At 60.0% G+C, this 20,162-nt stretch overlaps 2 protein-coding genes across 10 annotated transcripts in view; one reads left to right on the top strand and one right to left on the bottom strand.

The window, feature by feature from the left end:
- Window positions 1-21: 21 nt before the first annotated feature.
- On the bottom strand, window positions 22-13,428 carry SZRD1 (SUZ RNA binding domain containing 1). 7 transcript variants are annotated; one of them, XM_080564190.1, is made up of 5 exons: window positions 13,321-13,386; window positions 4,861-4,910; window positions 4,571-4,648; window positions 3,460-3,714; window positions 22-2,815 (listed from the first exon to the last, which is right to left on the bottom strand). In XM_080564190.1, the coding sequence occupies exons 1-5, from the start codon at window positions 13,369-13,371 to the stop codon at window positions 2,713-2,715; spliced, it is 537 nt and encodes a 178-aa protein (XP_080420316.1). In that variant the 5' UTR covers window positions 13,372-13,386; the 3' UTR covers window positions 22-2,712. The 7 variants fall into 7 exon arrangements, with proteins under 7 accessions (XP_080420316.1, XP_080420314.1, XP_080420315.1 ...); XM_080564188.1 differs by lacking the exon at window positions 4,571-4,648 and having other exon boundaries at window positions 13,321-13,428; XM_080564189.1 differs by lacking the exon at window positions 4,571-4,648 and having other exon boundaries at window positions 3,460-3,717; window positions 13,321-13,392.
- A 4,049-nt stretch (window positions 13,429-17,477) lies between these two features.
- FBXO42 (F-box protein 42) overlaps window positions 17,478-20,162 on the top strand; it is a 50,977-nt gene continuing 48,292 nt past the window's right edge. For 2 of the 3 annotated variants that reach the window (XM_080564179.1, XM_080564178.1), the window contains exon 1: window positions 17,478-17,633. The gene's annotated coding sequence lies outside the window, so the exon portion shown is untranslated. Of the gene's footprint in view, window positions 17,789-20,162 lie in introns of all 3 variants that reach the window. The other variant, XM_080564180.1, reaches the window with a different exon arrangement.

Raw genomic sequence — 20,162 nt, 5'->3', positions numbered from 1 at the left:
ACAAGGCCAAAGCGCACCGTGAAAAGTTTAAACACATTTATTTAAAATACAATTTATAAAATGTTTATCTGCATACTCAGGCGCACTCTTACGGGGCGGCACCGGCTGCGGCCCAGGTGCCGTGGCGGGAGAAGCGCTCGGTGCCCCGAGAGCGGCGCGTCTTCGGGGCGAGCCCCGGGCAAGGCCGCGCGCGGTGCTGCCGTCGGGATCACCCCCTCGCCCTGCCCGCAGGTCGGAGGCGTCCCGGCCGTGCCACGGGCACGGAGCAGCCGCCGAGGCCACCGCCGAGCGGCTTAACGCGCAGTCGGTGCTGGAGAACAAGGTCGCGTGTGCAACGAGAAGGGGTTGTAGGCACCTGACGTACAGGAGAAGACGTCTAAGGTTGGCGGGGCAGCTGAAGCTACGCCGGGAGCTGGGCTCTGTGGCTTTCTGCCAGCCGCTGGCCCTCTGGAATAAAAGCTATTTGAGCAGTAGTTAAGGAAAGGCGCGGTGACTACGGTTATTGCTAATGTCCTTCTCCCCTCCCGCTCCCCACCGCCTTCCCTCTGCAGAGCTGCTTTTCCAGGGACTCTTCCTTGCCACCAGCCTGCAGGGGGGAGGAAATTTAAAAAAAAAACAAAACAAAAAGACCCAAAAAACGCTGCCGGCCAAGCAGCTGTGGATGCCTCCAGCCTGAGAGGGAGCTTGGTAAACAGCAAGACTACAGCCTCCTACGCCGTGGAGATCTGGGGCCAGGCTCCTGGCGGGGACGGCCTCCTGCCCTTCCCCACCTCGCCATCCTCCTCCACCAGCCGCTCGGGCTCGCCCGCTCTGGGGACCCACGTGGAGGGCAGCACAGTCCTTAGCCGATTAACATTCTAGCAGATTCCGTCTGTTTGTACACAGGTAGTTTTATTTTACCGGTACGTTTAAGCCGTATTTCCATACACGTCTTCCCGTACGGGAGCCTCCCATACAGCGCGGCGTGGCAGGCGTTTCGTGCGGTCGCTCCTGTACGGGCAGCAGGCGCTCCGTTTGCTCGTTTACCAAACCTACCGAGCACGAAGCAGCCGGCAGCGCTGCACCCGTACACAACAATGCTCGATGGTCAGAAATCGTTTCCCAGGCACTGAGCACGCAGCAAGCCGCCGGCCCGCAGCCTTCCAGCTGAAGGAGCCGTCGGGGTCCCAGCGAGAGGCAGAAGTGGCCCCGAGCCTGGAGCCGCTCGCACGCGGGCGACCGCCGTCAGCATCCATTCCAACAAGAGCTGTAGTGTTCATCTAATCCCTGGAGACAGGAACGTCGAGATAGGTCAGCTTGTCTACTGTGCGGAGCCGCACAGCACAATGGGACGGACGGCGCTGGGCACAGGGCAGCGCCCACGGTCAGCAGCGTCCTGCGACACAGGCGGCTGGCGGTACCGCGCGGCTCTCCTCCACCACAGCCGTCCGGGGAAGTTTTCGGCCCGTGAGCTGCCCGCGGCCCCGTCCTCTCTGCAGGAGCTGGAGCAGCAGGAGCCATCCGTTCCCTGAAGCCAGCGGGAAGCCAGCTGTCACCGCCCGCAGCGCACGACGTCGGGGGGGGGGGGGGGGTTCCAGACTTCACTGAACACGTTTTGTTCCCGATGTCTGTGATTTCTGGAAGGAAATGCGTCAGGTACGGCTCGTACCGTAACAGATCAGAGCCTTCGGGTCCATCGTAAGCCACTTGGGTTCGAACCTTTGGAGCAGCAGCTGTCTCGCTCCCTGCCGTTACCCCAGCCACTGGGTAAGCGTGGGCTGGACTGAGCGGGGCTCCTCGCGGGGGTTTACCTCGTGGAGCAGAGCAGAGCCGCACAACACTCACTGTTCCCCTCCTAGCCTGCACGTCCAGATGCAACAGAGCCCTAGTTCCTCGCCGCCCCACTCCGCTGCAAGCAGTAACCACGCAGCAGGCATTTTCAAGGGATCCATCTACGTTCCCTTATCCCCAAACACAAAAAGATGTACTTTAAGTTTTTCCTCAAGCCAGCAGAAAACACTAGCCAAGCTTTAACAGGTGCAATACGTAAACCAGGCCATCGGACTACGCTGGCTCCCAGGCCAAGGTGACCAGAAAGGCTGGGTAGCCGGGAGTCCGCTTCCATTTGCTTGGCAGCAGTAGAAATACAGAACAAGAAGCTAAGCTTGCCAAACCCTAGCCATTAAAGTTGCAGAAATTCAGTGAAACTCCTTTTCGAACACTTAACTACCTCTCTCAATTAAAACAAACTAAACAGTTAAAACCCTTCCCATGCACTCCCTCAAAAGTCGATCTGATATACAAACAAAACAAAAAAATAAAAGATCCTTTGAAACCAAACTTGCTCTTAAAGTGATAAAGACAACATGCGCATCTGGGGAGGCTTCCCATTTTTTTCCTTAAATCCCAGGTTACGAGTACAACAGACATTATTGCTGGCGCTAGCTTCAGCCAAAGTGGCACACACGGCTCTCTGCACCCGTCCGAGTCCTTTACACCCCCTCCCCTTTCCATTTACAGTGACTGGGGACAGCCCTTGTCGGTTTGCCGATCACAGTGGGTGGAGCGGGGAGGTCACAGTGCGTGGGGTTGGAGGTCACAGTGGGCAGAGCAAAGGGGATCACAGTGCAAGTAAACCAGGGAGTTCCCTTTGCTCAAGTCCATTTGTCCGCCACGGCAGTGCGACCCGCGGCAGCTGACCCTGCTTCCTGCAGCATCCTCTCGCGCCCACGTTTATCTGCGCTGTTTGAAGCCTTGTGAACCGTCAGGACCCAGTGGCTGCCTTATCACATTATTGGGCTGTCTGGTGTCTTCCGGCTGGGAGATCCTCGTCGGCCTGCAAGGAGAAAGGACGTCAGAGAGGGACACGACGCGTCTGTGCAATGTAACACCCACACCTCCAACAGATGCTCCTGCACCCGCTTTGGTGGAAAGCCACTGCCGTGGGACAACCATCACAGGCCTGCTGCACTGTTCCCCGGGATGGGGAACACAACCAGGAGTGAACTAGCACTTCATTTCTGTCCTAAAGTCTTGGAAGTCTTACTCTCACGTCGCCAAGACCCGCACCGCAACCACAAGGGAGAGCACGGTGCCTCCAAGCCACCCGCGTTCATTTAAGAGTGCTTACACTCAAGTCTCTCACCTGCAGGTGAGAGCACCTTAAGTCAAAACCTCAGCAGAGGCAAGGCTACGTCATGCCAAAATCCTTCTGGCTGCCTGCACTCCCCCCTGTACCCCCGGTGTGCTCTTTCAAGGGCACAAGGTAACCTTTATTGCCTTACCAGGCCCAAGCACTTCCTTTAGCTGCCGCATATTTGAGCTTCACGTTGCCGTGCTTACTGACAAGGCACTCCTTCCTCCCTGCCTCTCACACTTCATGCTGGAAGGTGCACGCCCCCCCTCCTGCCAGGAAGGGGTTTGCAAGAAGCGAGCACAGAGACGCCACCACGTCGTGCCCAACGCCAAGGCCGCTCTCACCTATCTAGAATGGGTTTCTCCTGTTCTTCCTCGGGGCTCGCGCTGCCCAGTATTCGTTTCCTGGCTTCGGCGTACTCTGCCTCCCTTTGTGCCAAGGACTTCACGGGGAACGCGGGCCTGGTGGCCGAGTTGGGGTTGCTGAGCACGCCGTTCGTCGCCGGCCGCTTTAAGATCCGGATCTGTGGGGGAGGACCCGAAGGCAGGCTGTCGTCCTGAATCACGATCGGCACTTTAGGAGGAGACTTTGATTTTCTACTGCTTAAGAAAAAAAACAACACAACAGACATTTGCTCAGTACTTGTTTTCTACTGCGAGCATGACTTCAGCTCTGTGTGTAAATTCCTCACAGTCAGATGTCATTCCCATGACTAAGCAGCCTGCAATAATTAAAGACCTTGTTATATTTGTGACCCTAAACTACAGTGGCAGGCAGGTTTGTAGGAGATTAGCTCAGTAAGGGACGGAAAACACCAGCCTCTGCTGTGCTCAACATCTTAAATTTGACCAAAGGCAAGGAAATCAGACACAGACCAAAGATAATTTCACTTTTGAACAGGTGGAGAGAATTTGAAGCTTGCTGCAGGCACCTGCGTTAAGAACCAAGTTCAGATTCAAACACCTGGACAGCCAATCGAGCCTCCTCTGATGCGGGTGCTGTGCAAGGCACCTTACACACCAAAGATGTTCAAAGAAAAGCTTTTACACATCTTCGAAGATGCTGGCGTAAGCACCTCGATTCCACTCCTTGCCAGGCCTTTCCGAGCTCCTCTCGCCAGGACACCTGGTGATACCTCCTGCTTCCAAACCCTGCCATTTCGCTCCTTGGAGCCAGCCCTGGCCCCAGTTCTCAGCATCTGAATTTCTACAGTCCCTTTCCTGCGTGGGAGTCCCAGAGGAGTAACACCATGACTATAAGCAGCCGACTGAAAATCAGAGGGGAGAAGAACCAACAAAACAAGAGACTTGTCAGAAGTGCCTGGGAACATTGGTGCTAGGACACAGTAACACACACACCCCCACTCTAACCCAAAGCAAGCAGAAGAAGAAAGTCTTCCTGACGCAAGACCCAGCAAGCCACTTTAGGGCTAGGAGCTGGGATTACCTGACTCACCCATTTCTTCCTCCGAGTGTCTTTTTCTTAAACTGCTTCCCCATAGCTGTAGCTACATCCAGCCTGGAAGACCCGGCTCTGAAACAAAATCGCTCTCAAGGATCTCTCCGCTCCTCTGCTGCGGAGCGGAAGAGCCACCTAGCGGCACGATCACAGAGCTGCCCTAGCGCTCATCTCCAACCTGACGTTCCCTCTCCGTTCACAGCGGCTCCGTTTCCTCTCCCCAGGTTTTCAGACACCCGGTAGCACATGGGGAAAATAAGGTTTTCCGAACCGCGCAGCATCATTACCTTTCCTTCTGTGTGATCTTCAGCTTCTTCTCCAACCGTCTGTCTATTTCCTACAAAGGAAGAAGGAAAAAAAAAAAACCATGAAGGCTCATCTCTGAGGTCAGAGGTTGAGTCTGTCCACAAACACCTTCAGTTCCCCTCTGGCACACAGCAATGCCCTACTACGAAGGGCAGGCAGAGCACGTCTCGAGCGGAGCCGCTATGTACGTTCATCGGGCCCATTCGTACACCCACCACTGGTCGAAGACGCCGTGCGGCACGGTGACAGGGCAGCTTCGGGGCGCTCATCTCCCCGGGAGAGCGGCTCTCATTTTAGGGACTTGAGCTGGCAAGAAGGCTCAGTTACAGGTGCAAGGAGCGCCAGAGGAACATTCGGCAAGGTGCTCCCGGGCAGAGCAGGCACTGGCACCAAACCTCCCCAGCAGAACCCCTGCGAAGCAGCAGCAGGTGGTGGCTGGGGACCCGCAGCAGACCACACGCCGCATTTCAGCGGCGCAGCTCGGCCCCAGAGCCTGCAGCCGTGCTGAGGCCTAGCCGGCAGGTCCGCATTCCTGCTGCTTGCTGCAATAACCCTCCCTCACGAGAAGTCCCTGCCCTGCCCGACGTGCACCCAGGGACTCGCCGAGCCTCGTTAGCCAGCCCTGCTGCTTCCTCCTGAGCTTCTTCGCTTTGCAACATAGCTGCCGAGTCAGTCAACACGCGGAAAGACGCGTTAATTACCCTGAGCGCCAATAACGTGGCTTTAAGCATGTCACCCTCTGTCGAAGGCTCGCACCTACCTTACCAAAGGTGTTTACGTTATGCAATCAGAGCAATTATGCAGAGAAACCCTGCTGAAGAGAAAAACAAAGCCAGCTTTCGGCTCTTCTAGTCTCTCTTTCGGTAACCTTCCGCAGCGAGCTGCGCCTCTCCGGTATCTTTAGGTTCCCCTGACGGCCGATGCTGTTCAGAGAGCCTCCCGAACAGCAGAGTTTCACTCAATCGCCAATGAAGAAGGAAAAAAAAAAAAAGTACCTGGGAGTGTCCTAGTTTCACCAGCCAATAACTGGCAATGCTGCAGGAAACTTCGAGCTCCTGGCAGGACACAGCCGCTCCGCTTTTCGGGTCAGTTTAACTACAGCACAAGCCCGCTGCCAGCGGAGCCTTCCCCAGAGCCGCAGCGGGCACAGCCCGGTCCCGAGCCACGCTGCCCCGCGCCCTCACCGTGGCATCTGTCTGCACAGCAGCTCCCCGACACCCTAGCAGGCAGGGAACAAATGCAAGTCCCAACAAGACGCCAAATTACGGGGCTTTCCCCTGGTCACGCAGCCCACAGTAGCCTCCCTCCATCTAGAAGGGGCAGTTCGGAGCCACTCCGGAAAGACAGAGCTGGGTGGGAGGTTGAATTTTCTACCCAGCTCCATACAGCGAGGCCACGTCATTCTCTAGGGATAAAACCAGCCAGGGGTTTAACACAGCACCGAGCCGAAGGCCAAATCTCCACTAGAGCCTCCCGCCGAGGGCAAACACACCTGCAGTTTCCTTCCTCTTCAAGAGGACACACATTGCAGAGGAAAATGCCATCCCCGTGCTGCTCAGGAGCACGGAGCCTCCTGCCCACGCGGCCAGGAAAGGCGGCAGGGAAACGGAAATCCCGGCCAAGGATGGAAGCGCTTCAGAGCAGCTGGCAGCAACCAGAGACAGCCCCGTCAAGGCAAGGGGTGAGCTCATCCGTCTGCCCTGCACCACAAGGTTATATCCTGCTATGGAAGAGCCTTTAAAACACGTCTTCGAGCTCAAGCAGTTGGCCGCGCCTCCCCAGGGCTGTCTGGAAGGGAGCTTCCTCAAATAGCCCCTATTAAACACCTCGCCGTGCCGGGGAGAGGATGACAGGAGGGCGGCAGGGAGCAGCGCGCCCAGGAGCACCTTCACTCCTGTCTCACAGCGGGCATTTCCCCGCTGGGGTCACAACCGGCGCGTCGGGCCTCGGCCACAGCGCCTGGCCAGGGAGCACGCGGCCGGGGCTGCAGCCATCCCCGCACGGTGCTGAGCGCCGCGAGCGCCGGCTCTGCCCTCCCCTCTTCCCCTTCTGGCAGGGGCGCAGGGGCTTTGACACGAGCCACGTCCACGTTTCTACATTCCCGCAGGCTTTGCGGGTCAGTCCCAGGGCTAACGTCGTGTTCTTCACCTCAGCCGGGTCCTGTAATTGCAAAGCGTCATTTCAACCTCGCCATCTGACAAACGCCCTGATTAACGCGACTGTCAGTGACCGGGCGCTGCCGGACAGCTCTTCACACCCCTCCCACGCCCGGGACCTCCTCCATCTCCATCCTCTGCTGCAACTTCCAACTTCTTCCAACTTCCCCTGCCAGAAAGAAACAGCTCTTTCATTCGCTCAGCACACGCAAGCATATTCCAAGGAATCCTTCAAAACCTGCCATCCTTATACCCCAGCAGAGCCCTTCACAGTCCCACAGCTCCACTCTTTCCTACCAAGCGCTCGGTATTAACGAGGTTTCCTTTACACGTAGGGCTCCCGGCAGAGTAACGCTGAATAACCACTCCCACCAAATACACGCATTTCTCTCCCACCCCAAAGAGCCAGTGGCCTTACACGGCCCTAATAACCCTGGCACTGCTGGGAGAACTCTGCCTTCCTCCAGAACGCCTCGGTGGAGCCTTCAATGTTGTGTTCCAAATCAACGGCCAGTAGAAAAAAAAAAAGCAGCGCCCTGCTTCACGCTCACTCCTTGATTCATCAGAGATTTGGTTTGGGGGATTTATTTTTTTTTAATGCAGAGATTGACCCCGTTTTCTCAGCAAGAGCCACACCCCTGCCAACCTGCTACGACTATATTTTGAATTAGAGGTGCGAAGGAGTTCACGTTTGGAGAGCCTTGCCAACTCAAACGGGCAGCCCGTGAGCACCTTGCAGAAATAAGACATCAGCAGCTTCAGGCGGCTCACGCGGCACACAGCTACGGGTTTGAGGAGCAGAAACACCTTGACACAGCTTATGGTTAAAAAAAAAACAATCCCCGCTGGTGCTGCGTGCGGATCTGTTTGCCTGCCGATGCCATGCCATTTCCACCGCTCCCTCCTGTGTCACCCTGCCACCGGGCTGCGGATAACAAGATAAAATTAGGACCTGACTTACGGAGCCAGTGCCAGAAGCACTCCGACAACCGAGAGGCACGAGCGCAGAGCAGAGGCGAGCAGGCCTGGCATCCGAGGACACGGAGCTGCACGTACCCAGCAGCTGGGCAGGTCACGCCGCACAAAACCCAGTTATTAATCTTCCGACGGCGTGAGCGTGGCAAGGAGGCTCTCCTAGCTTTCATTTCCCAAATGAGCAGGTTTCTATCCAGACTCCAAGCGCCCTTTACGCCCCCATTCTCCACAGAACCACCCTCCCCGAAGATTAGCGAAGCATCTCAGCAGCCTATTTTTAGTGCTATTATGTCTGGATGCTAAAAGGGACCCGGCGCACAGCGCGAAGAAGACGCTGTTCTTTGACATTTAAGCTGCATTTGTGGGCGAGGACGTAATGGAAGCCGGGCTCCAGCCCTATCGCAGCCACCCCTCCGCCCCGACAAGGCCAGCAACGCGGCCGGGATGCTGCAGGGCGGGATCCAGACGGGGTGGGGCACCCCCCCGGCCAACCTGGCTGCCCAGCCTGCGGCGAGGCACAGGCGGAGGCCCCCGTTAGCCCCCCGCTGTCCGAAGCACCCTACGAAGACCTACTCGCCCTCCACACAGCGCCCAGCAAACGCTCTCCGAAGAGACTCAAAAGCAGCAGCTCCGAGCTCTGCTGGTGCAGGGGTAGGAATGGCAAGGGAACTGCCAGCATACCCCCCCCCCCCCCCCAGGTTTACTGAGCAGCTGTGACAATATTTTAACGAAGGCAAAGCCTTGGGCTCCCCACAAGGCTCTTACACTCCCCCCCTCTGCCTCCGGACTTCAGGTACTGGGCAGAAATCAGGAGGGAATGCCCCAAACCTTCACGGGATCACCGATGAAGGAAGCCGCGGTCTCCCAGAGGTCCGATGACATTTCAGATACGCAGCTCCGGGCAAACATTAACCAACCACGCGCTGCTGTACCGGCGGGACGTTACTGCGGAACACTTCTGCCCTGCCCACCCGAACCACAGACCCTGAAAGGGGGAAATCGGGTCAGGGGCTGCGTCCCCCCACGCCAACGCTAACCCCATCCGCTTCCTAAACGCACCAGCAGGTACCTCGGCACTTCATCAAGACCCAGGGACAAACTTCAAGGCCCGCTAGTGTTCTCTTCAGAAAAAAGCAGGATTTAAGGTCTGAGGTTACCAACGCTGCTAACGGGTACCTAGCAGCGAACAGCTGCAGACACCTGACTCACTGCTTCACGAGCTACGCCGAAAATACCATCAAGCGAGAGCAGAAGTAGGTAATCCTAAGATAGCTCCAAACTGACTCCTCATTAGCTACCTCTTTCTTTCCTCTGAAGATAAATTAATCGTCTATTAATTACTGGAACGTTCCAATTCCTGAGGCTACTGGGAATCGGCCCGCGCCGTTAATTAATTCTCCAGTCACTCTGCTTACATTAAATCCTGGCTGCGGACCGTACCCAAGGCAATGCCAGGAGAGCCGCGGATGCTTTCAGCTGCGCCGGCGTTTACATCTTCCCCTGGCAGATAGCGCTTCTCCACGGCTACGAACCAGACACCGGGGTATTTTTAGGAGCAGGCCTGGCAAGGCTCCCCTCTCCTGCCAGGCACCAGGCGGTATTCCCGGTGCGAACACGGGATGGAGGCAGGGAGGAAGCATTTCAGAGGGCCGCAGCTTCTCCCTCCCCTGCCTTCAGCTCTTGGCCACACGGACACCCTGCGGACCCGCTCCCCAGACCCAGACGCGGAACTTATTTCAGTCAATCTGAAAAAAAAACGAGCCTAAAACCTAGCAGAAGCCTTCCGCAGCTCTCCCAGCGGCAGGCCCGGCCTCCCGCTCCGCACAGCGGCCTCAGACAGGGGCGGCAGCATTTCGACGCCGGCTCATCACGCCGCACCTCTTCGCCCGGGTCACCCGTGCCTCCTGCACCCACAAACGGGGTCAGGCAGCAGGGCCAGATGCTCGCCAAGGTCACGCTGCTGCGACGGGCAGGGAGCAGAGGCTGCTCCCTGGTGACTCAGGCAGCCCTCGCAGGGCTCACAGAAGCATCCCACGGCAGACGCTCACCTCGTGGCATTTGGTGCTTGCTCCTTCCCCGCCTCCCAGCGTCGCCTCTCGTCAGGCTGCCTCCGCCTGAGCAAGGCAGAGGCGGCAGAAACAAGCTTTCGTTTCCTAGCTTAGGAGATTTTGGGGCCAGTTACAAACATCTAAAGCAAATATTTAGTAAATATTTTACAAAAGTCACCGTAGCCCACGGTGTCAAAACCCATCCTCCCGGTGCTTCTCCCGACACCGGGAATCGGCAGTCACCCTCAGGGCTTTCCTCCAGAGCACAGCCCTGGACGGGAAGGGTGCCGAAACCCCGCTGACTTCTCCCCTGATCACACAAGAAGCTCGCAGGCTTCACAGACCAGAGGTCACAGCTTCGTGCTCCGAAATCTTTCCCTTCTGAGTTGTGTACTTTGATCGCATTTAGCAACTTGAAGCGACGGCAGCCAAAACCCAGATTCAGCCCTTTCCAAGCCCCGATTCACCTCGCTGAAGGGTGAAATCCAAAGCAGGAAGCCCAGCTTCTGCCTGCTGCTTGCGCACCAGCCTGATCAGAGGCGGCAGCAATGGGGTTTCCTGCGAGCCTCAGGTCCTCCAGAAGCGCAGCAGCATGAGCAGATGCCAATCCCCACGCACACAAGGGACAAAGCCCACATCCTCCCCGAGCAGCGGGCACGGGGTTTGCTCCTTCCCCCGGAGCAGCACGGTGCAGGATCCTGGCCCCGGCCCGCAGCGGGGCGAGCTGTACTGGGCAGGAGGTGGGAGCCAGCTGCCCTGCACGGGGCCTGAGAGCAGGCCGGGCACAGAAAATCACGTGGAATGACTTTCTTGTCAGCCTAACATCTTATTCCGACTCGAGGTAAGTTATTAAGACAATGTTGATAGGCTCTGACTCTAGCTGGCTGTGCTTTTGTGACAGGAACCAGCGATGAAGGCAGCTGAGGAGCACCGACGTGGGGCCGTGCGTCACCTCTGGGATCCCCAGCCACTGGGCTCCCACCCCAGCGCTGGAGCACAGCTTCCCACCTGGAGCTTAATTATTAGTTTAACCTGGTAAACAGGCTCAGGTGTAACAAATACACCTCCCATTTGTGATTTCCCTCTTCCCTAAAGCCAGGTAAGCCACACAAAAGAGAACCGAGCCACGCATTAAGTCCCATTAGTGCTTACTAACCCAGACCGGGTCTTTGAAGCCTCACACTTTGCTCCTGACCCTGCCACGGGTCTCCTGGACAGCTCACTCGTTACTCACACACCGGTTCTCCGTCTGTAGCTCACTGACGAGCAAAACCTCTCTGTTTCCCAGACGTTTCAAACACCCGTACGCCAGGCAGTTGCCTAGCACAGAGCCCTTTCAGCCAGCTCTACCAGCCCCACGGAGCTCTGCTGCAGCAGCCTGGCAGGCAGAACCCCACGTCCACCCTGCTGCGCCTGCACAGCGCCCGGGCAGGCGAAGCCACGGGAGCTGGGAGCGGCTGCTTAGCGCGCGGTCACTCGGGGGTGGCACACGCCAAAGAAGCTCCATCTTTCTGGCAAGCACCGGGTAATTCTGCTGGTACAAAAATGGAAGACAGAGAGAAGCCACGTTAAAGAACGAGAACTGGTCGCGGAGCTCTTTTGACCGACCACGTCCAAAGGAGGAGGTGTGCCAGGTTTTGTGCCAGGTTTCTTGGGCTTTCCCCATTCAGAGGGCACCCTTCTACCAATTAAGATCGCCGTGCTGCTTGTTTTGACAGGCAAATCCCCAAAAGTTACCTGAGGTGACATAATAACTAGGGAGACCACAGCGTGCGCAGCAGCCCCAGAATGCCTCTTGCTGAGAGCCACCTTCCTCAGCGCCTAGAGCAGCTGCCGGTAGCCCAGCACCAAAAACCACACACACACAGGGAAGGATGAGTGCTGAAAATCTCAGCAGCCTTTCTGCTCCACACAGTGCCCTCCTGGTGGCTTACTACCAAGAAAGGAGGCAGCTTGTCTCAGAAGCCCACCATGGATCTCTTTCGCTACCTTTCTCCTGCTTACACGTGTGCTGAGGGGTCTGAGAACTGACTGCTCAGATCTCAACTGCGTATAGTGTTAGGACAAGGGGATGTGCTCAAAGCTGCTCCTTGGCACGCCAGCTTTCATCTTCAGTGTTTTCTTGCACCTTCCTCTGCACCGCGGCTGCCACATCTCGCGCCTCTGAGTTGGGATCCACCTCAGATCTATGCCAGGTAAGACAGAGGTGGAAAAAAACACAAAGGAAACTCCTTAAAACAACAAGAACGATACCATGATTACAGGATCAGGCCAGCTCTTGCACACAGTTTTTCCTCACCCTTTCAACAGAAGATCCACCTCGTTAAGGCTGCACTCAGGCTTCCCTGCCTGCTAACTGCAGCAGGTTTTCCACAAAGAAAGGCAGGTGTGCCTCGTAACTTTCAACCGTTAACGAGCAACATCAGTCACACTGTCTGCCCTACAGCCGAGCCTCTTCCTGTGCTCCCTTCCCCTTTCTCTTCTCTGAGTCTCTCTGCTGAGCCTCCCATACCTTTGATTGCTGCAGCAGCTCAGAGAGCCCACGGTGCCCAGCCTGCGCGAGCACCCACCTGCTTGAGGCAAAACGCCAGGCGGGAGCAGGCTCACCCCTGCGCGGGTCCATCCCGGCTGGCTCTTAACTTCCTGCGGCCACCAGCAGCAGCAGAGGGTCCCCTTCCTGCGAGCCGCAGCTCCGAAGCATGACCTTTCTAAAATATCCCGGCTGCCAGAAGGCAGCATCCATCTCTCCTCTTGCATAATAATAACTCCTGCTGGAGACGGCTCGGCTTTCTCTGCGCTCTAAGCGCTTTCGCAGGCGCCCAAACCCCGGACAACTGCAGAAGCAGCTGCAGGCGTGGCGGCGGCTCCCCGAGCAGCCTGCCGAGCCGCGGGAGCGCCGACGAGTTCGCCTCGCGGTCTGGGCTCGCTGAGAGGGGACCGGGGAAGGACGAGGCCCGGAGATCCCCTCCCGAGGGCTTTAAGAGCACGCGCAAAGCGCAGCCGGGGAGGACGGACGGGGAGGGCGAGCGGTGCCGGGCCAGGAGCAGCGCTGAGGCTCCAGGCCGCGGCTCCCGGGACAGGGCCCGGGACCCCCCCCAGGAGCCGTTCCCGGCCCGCTGCCCTGAGGGGGGCGGCCGCGAGGGGCCGGGGGCCGCTCCCGTCCCCTCCACCCCCGCCACCCCCAGCCCCAGCCGCCCCCCGCCGGTCCCCCCCGCCCCGCCGCCCCCCCCCCGGCCGGTCCCGGCCCGCTCCCCGCGCTCACCCCGCTGTCGGCCGCCTCCTCCCAGCTCTCGGCCACCTCCTCGTCCTCCATCTTAGCGCCCCCCCCCCCCCTTCGCCGCCGCCGCCGCCACACGGAGCAGGGCGCATGCGCGCGCCGCCTCCCTCCCCACCCCGCCGCCCGGCAGCGCGCCTGCGCACACCCCCCCTGCCGGCCCGCGCCCGCGCGCGCCGCTGGGGAGAGGGCGCGGGGGGAGCGGCGCGTGCGCGGTTGGAGGGGACGGGCGGCCACGTGCGGGGGAGGGGAGAGGGCGCCCCCTGGCGGGCGGGAGGAGCGGGGCGGGGATAGGGATGGGATTGGGGTTGGGATTGGGGTGGGGATCGGGATGGGGACTGAGATCGGGATCTGGTTTGGGCTTGTGAAGGGATGGGGATGGGATGGGGATTGGGATCGGGATGGGGATTGGGATCGGGATGGGGATGGGATGGGAGGGGATGAGGATGGGGTGGGGATGGGGTGGGGATTGGGATCAGGAGGGGATGGGGTGGGGATGGGATGGGGATCGGGATGGGGATAGGGATGGGGTGGGATGGGGATAGGGATGGGGTGGGATGGGGATTGGGATCGGGATGGGGATTGGGATCAGGATGGGATGGGAATGAGATGGGATGGGAGGGGATGGGGATTGGGATCAGGATTGGGATTGGGATTGGAATTGGTATCGGGACTGGGATTGTGATGAGATGGGGTTGGGATGGGATAGGGACTGGGATCGGGATTGGGATTGGGATGGGATGGAGATTGGGATCTGGTTTGAGATTGTGAAGGGATGGGCTTGGGATGGGGATGGGTTGGGTATTGGGATTGGGATTGTGATGGGATGGGGTTGGGATGGGATGGGGACTGGGATTGGGATGGGATGGGGTTGGGATGGGGGTTGTGATCGGGATTGGGATTGGGATGGATGGGATGGGAATTGGGGTTGGGATTGAGATGGGGATTGGGATCTGGTTTGGGATTGTGAAGGGATGGGGTTGGGATGGGGATGGCTTGGGGATTGGGATCTGGCATGGGATTGTGAAGGGATGCGGGTGGGATGGGGATGGCTTGGAGATTGGGATCAGGATTGGGATGGGATGGGATGGGATGGGATGGGATGGGATGGGATGGGATGGGATGGGATGGGGGCACCCACTGCCACGCGACTGTCACTGCATCGGCACGCATGTCATCCCCACAGCCCGCGGCTGCGCCCCCCGACCAAGCACCAACCTGGTGTTTAGCAGATCTGTTCCGCAAAGCCAGGAGGGAAGGAGGGGGCTGGGGGAGGCACGAGCATGGTGTGATCCCCCCGCTGCGAGCCCCCCGGCACTCGCCCTACGCCCAAAGGACCACGAGGCCACGAGTCCCGCCGGTGGCTCCGTGGGGGAACCAGCCCACCCACAGCAGCCTGCGTGGTGCCAGGGGTTCCATCAAAGCCCCGAACCCCCTGCCGTTACCTCAGCCCCGCGGGGTTACGGTGCTGCTCCCACCACCGTGCCTCCAAATCCCAACAACGCCAGGGTGCACGCAGCTCCGGCCAGGGTCCGGCTTTGGGGAGGCTGGCGTAGAGGTGCATCTGAGTTAATCTGTGTGTTGAGAGGACAGAAACTCACCTGAGGGCCTGTGGCATCTTCCTGTCGTACTTATTTATATCGCTTTACATCCATGTCCTGGGTGCTTGCTACTCTTAAATGTCCTGTGTGGCAGGTGGGATAACTTCAGCTCAAACCTTTTAGGGTTTCCCAAAAGAAAAACCTGGTTAATTGAGCTCTTGTAGCTGGGCTATTCAGCACACCGACGTACTGCTCTGGGCCTTGAATGACACAAAGGTAGCTGGGGGCGGGTCTGCTGAGGGCAGATCCACATGCTGCAGAAGTGAACGCCGCTTCCAGCATCCTAAAAAACAAACGTTCAGACAGGGAGTCACAGAAACTTTCCTTTCGACCTCAAATCTGGAACTCTTCCCCAGAACTCCAGGCAGGAGGACACCCCATTCACGAGCTGCAGCTTGCCAGCAGATGGCGAGCGGCTTCTTAAAAACTCCAGCTAAAAGCAGAAAAATACTCACCCTACCCCTGCGGTGAGCCCCGGCTCCTGCCAGCAGCTCCTCGGGCCCCTCGCCGGCCTTCCTCTGCCCTGGCAAGCCCAAAAGCCACCAGGGGCATCCTCCGGGCGGTTTTGTGAGGGGTGGGATGCTGTGCATCCACACACGAGCCGTGCTGGGGTTCGCGGGGCGCTGGGCGCTGCAGCAGCGCTCGTGGGTGTCTGCACCCCGCTGGGTGGGGACAGGATGGGGACAGGCCCAGGGTCCACGCAGGCGACACGGAGGCTGTGCGAGGACGGGAGGAAAGGGTGCAACCTCGGGCTGTTCCTACCCATCCTCTGGCTTTTTCCAGAAGGAAACAGGAACTGTGCTCTCAAGCAGCCGGTGCCCAGCATTGTTGGCTTAGCGCTGCCTTGCAAGCAGCACATTCGGAGCTCCAGCAGCGTTGTTCTCGAACATGCCCCCATCCTGCTGGCTTTGCCCTCACGGTAAGAAATCCCGTCTCCAGCACATGGAGCTCTTCAGCCCCCTGCCTGTTTCTGGCCCCCAAAGTGCTCATTATCCCTCATCCAGTGACGAGCAGCACTATCTTAAACAACTGAAGTACCATTTCCGAGAGCGACTGAGGCACTTCAGGCACTGCTGCCTCTCAGTTAAAAGTCTGAGCTAATTTTCTCTCACGAACGTTGTGCAGCACTTCAACCCCAAGCGAGGATTGCAGCACTTTGCCAGTTGCCATGTTCGCAGAGCTGCTCTCGAGCCCTGGTTGGGCTCAGCCTCACAAAACCTGGGCTGCCGTGGGAGCACCGCAGGCCAGAGAGCAGCCATCCTCCCAGCCACCCCCACGGGAACTGAGAGCAGCCGTGAGCCAAGGCCTCGCACAGGCACTAGGGGACTTTTGGCAATGTCATCTCGCACCCGTGCTGGCTGGGTTTCTTGTCTGTGGTCACACGTATCCTGCTCGGCAGGGGGCTGGGCTGGGCGATCTTCAGAGGCACCCTCCAGGCTCAGCCACCCTGCGGTGCTGTGGGGCTGTGGGGCTGTGGGACTGTGGGACTGTGGTGCTGCAGTGTTGTGGAGCTGCGGGGCTGTGGAGCTGTAGAGCTTTGTTGCTGTGGGGCTGTGGTGCTGTGGAGCTGTAGGGCTGTGATGCTGTAGGGCTGTGGGGCTGTAGGGCTGTGGAGCTGTGGTGCTGTAGGGCTGAAGAGCTGTGGGGCTGTAGGGCTGTGGTGCTGTAGAGCTGTGGGGCTTTGGTGCTGCAGGGCTGTAGAGCTGTGGTGCTGTGGTGCTGTAGAGCTGTGGGGCTGTGGTGCCATGGTGCTGTGGTGCTGTAAAGCTGTAGGGCTGTGGAGCTGTGGTGCTGTGGGGCTGTAGGGCTTTGGTGCTGTAGGGCCGTGGTGCTGTAGAGCTGTGGGGCTTTGGTGCTGTAGAGCTGTGGGGCTGTAGGGCTGTGGGGCTGTGGTGCTGTAGGGCTGTAGGGCTGTGGGGCTGTGGTGCTGTGGTGCTGTGGGGCTGTAGGGCTTTGGTGCTGTAGGGCCGTGGTGCTGTAGAGCTGTGGGGCTGCAGGACTTTGGTGCTCTAGGGCTGTGAAGCCGTGGGGCTGTGGGGCTGTAGGGCTGTGGTGTTGTGGGACTGTGGTGCCGTGGGGCTCTGTAACTGCGGTGCCGTACCCTCCCAGGTGCCTGCAGCCCTTCGCAGGGCCGCTCACCCGGCAGGCACACGAACCGGGCACCGCGCAGCCTCGTGGCGGTGCCGGGCTGCCACCCGGAGGAGGGGGACCCGCCACCAGCGTCACCCCGCCGCATGGGTGCCCCCGCCTGAGGCCAGCTCGGGGCCGTCTCCCCGTTCCCGCAGGCAGGGGACGGCGTCCCCTGACGGGGGAGGCCGCGGTGCCCCCGGCCTGCAGGAGGGCGGACAGGCGGGGAGCCGCCCTGCCACCCCCCCACCCCCCCCCCAAGCCCGACCTCCCCAACATGGCGGCCTCCCCGCGCCGCTCAGAGCCCCGCGCGCCTATGGGGACGGCCGCGCTCCGACCTCCCCATCATGGCGCGCGCGCCCCACGTGACCCTTCCCCCTCCCACACTCCCTCCCGAATCATGTGATGGCGGGGCCGGGAGGAGGGGGGGGGCGGCGCACGCGCAGTGCGCGCTCGGCCGCGGCCGGAGCGGCGGCTGCCGCGGCGGGGAGGGAAAATGGCGGCGGCGGCGGCGGCGGGAGCCGTCACCGGGGCGACGCGGCGGGCCCGGCCCCGGCTGCCCTGAGGCCGCAGGTGAGGCCCGGCCCCGCCCCGCCCGGTCCCGGGGTCCCCGTGGGGCTCCCGGCGGCGCCCAGGAGCCCGCCGCCGTGTCCCGGGGTCCCGGAGCCTCCCCCCCCCCCCCCCCCCCGAGCCCCCCCGGTGCCGCCGGGAGCGGAGCGGAGCCGGCCGTGAGTGCCCGGGGCGCGATCGTGGGGGGGGGGGTTGGGAACAAAGGAGGCGGGGAGGGGCCGGGAGGGGACCGGGGAGGGGAGGGGACCGGCGGCTGAACGGCGGCGGGGGGTGCCGGGAGCGGGGCTGGCTGGGGGGGGGGGGGGGTCCCTAAAACACCTCAGGTCCGAGGCGCCGCCCCCCCCCCCCCCCCGCCTCACAGAGCCGGGTCCGCAGGGCAGACGTGGCCCGAAAAGCGCAGAGGGGCTTGCCGTTATTTCCCCATTTCCTTAGCCACCGTTTCTCGTGTTCACGCCACCCTTTCTCCTTCCTTTTCCTTACGCTCGCGTTGGAGAAGGGGGGGGGGGGGAGGGCGCGGGGCTCTCCCTCAGGCTGTGTCCCTCTGCCTTGCCTGGGGGGTTCCTGTCAGAGTGCCCTGGCGCAGCTCCTTTCTCCCCGCTGGAGTAAACGGCAGCGCTGGGAGCCCGCCTCGCTGTAGCTGTGGCAGTGACACCTTGCAGGGGGAAACTGGGACAGCTGGGCGCCCGCAGCACGCCTGGCGAGCTGAGGATGGAAGAGAGAGGAGCGGCACCTGCCCTTCAAACGCAGTGCTTAAACCTTGCCCGCAGTTACAGCAGGGAGCCCGCTGTTGTTTTCCCCTCTTCCCCATCTTCTTGGAGGTTTTGTGCCTCGTAAAGGACTCCTTGCAGCAGGGTTGCTGCTGGCAGCCTGAGCACACAGCCGGGCGCCGCCAGGCAGCCAAAACGCAGCCGAGGGATCCTCGCTGCCGTGGAGAAGAGGAGCTGGGCAGGGCCGGCCATCCCTGGGCTCGGGAGAGTGAGTGAAGGTGTCCATCGAGTGTGGGGACGGGAACAGCACGTTGATTATTGAAGCTCTCCTTGGTCAGAGTCTAACGGGGCAAGTCCCCAGCTGGCCGCGCTCTCCTTGCCCCGGCACAGGGCTGAGAGTGAGACCTGACCGCGGGCCGGACGGGCGTCGGGCTGCTGCCGAGGCTGGGCGGTGGTGCAGGGGGAGCTGCAGGAGCTGCCGCGGGGTCGGCCCCACGCCTTTGTCACCGCTTCGGTGTCTGTGCGTGCGCGTTTCTAGCAGGAGCAGGATCGCAGCCGCCGGTTGGCTTCGCGTGGCGAAGGTGTCTGCGCGTGTTTTTCTTCCGGTGCTACCTGGTGGTTTGTCTGCCGGCTGGCTCCACCCAAGCAGCATTTTTTCCATGGCGGCGGGTGAAATTGTCTGCGAAGCCCTTGGGTGCGAAAGGCACAGCGCAACAACTCGGTGCTTGCGCTGCTTCGCAGACCTGCGCTGGTTTATTCTCGCCGGCTCGTAGCGGCAGCACGTGTCGCTTGCAAACGGAGTGTGTCCCTGCCTGCAAGCCCTGGGATGGAGTTTTCTCTCTGGCTATCGGAGAAGCCCGAGGATGAGGCTCACCCACGTGCCTGTGGTTAATATCAAAGTCTGGGACTCGCTGCCGGTGCTGAAGGTGGGTTGTCTTTTACCCGGGGAGTTTAAGGACCAGTGGGGATGCGCTTGAGCGCCATTTCCTTGGTCCCAGAAAATGCAGCCGGTGTCACCGCCGTGCTCGGCGTGAGGAGCAGCACCAGGGCCGCTCCTGGAGCGGGAGGACACACTTTGGGCAGAGAAGGGGATGCTCTGTACCCGGGCCTTCCCAGAAGGCGATTGATTTTTAAATGCATGTTCTCGGGGCTTCGGAGAGCCGCGGGCAGTAACGCAGCCTGCTTTGCTCCTGCCAATTCAAGCCATTTCCACAGGATGTGACTGAGTGCGGCTTGAGAAGGGTTCCCACTTTCTGTGTAAACAGAGCTGTGCGTCTGAGGGAAGTTATTTTCCCTGTGTATTTAGCCATGGCAGGCTTTATTGTACAACACTGCTCCAGGCTTTGCCCTCGCCGATTTTTAAGATGGAGCGCAGGTAAGCCGAAAGCCCTCGGAGCGGGGAAAGCCGCAGGGGTGCACGTGGGGCGTTGGGGACAGGAGCCAGCGCTGGGTGCTGCGCCTCGGTCCAAATCCCAAGGAAAGCCTTTGGGAGGAGGCCTCCGGTGGCTCCGATAGTGGGCTTAGCGGGTGTTGCTCCAGAGAAGAGCCCCTGTCAGGGGGGTTTCGGACGCGTGGGGGCCCTGCATGGCTGGTGGCATCCCTGCGAGATCCACCGAGGTATCCGCGGCCCGGCCAGGCTGCGCTGCCGTTAGCAGCTTCCTGATGTAGCGCAGGAATTCATGTCAAAATCCCTTTCGAACCTGCTTGTGTCTCGGCTTAAAGAGGAGCGGGGTGACACATCTGTGTCGAAAACTGCGGCTGGAAACTTCGGGGTTGTGCAAGATGCAGAAAACGCGGCTCTTGCCTCCGGGAGCTTGCTATTTTG

The sequence above is a fragment of the Anser brachyrhynchus genome (genome assembly GCF_964034855.1).
Source record: "Anser brachyrhynchus genome assembly, chromosome: 21".
Taxonomy (NCBI): domain Eukaryota; kingdom Metazoa; phylum Chordata; class Aves; order Anseriformes; family Anatidae; genus Anser; species Anser brachyrhynchus.
Note: the sequence above shows the minus strand (reverse complement) of the source record. Positions and strands in the feature narration are given on the sequence as shown.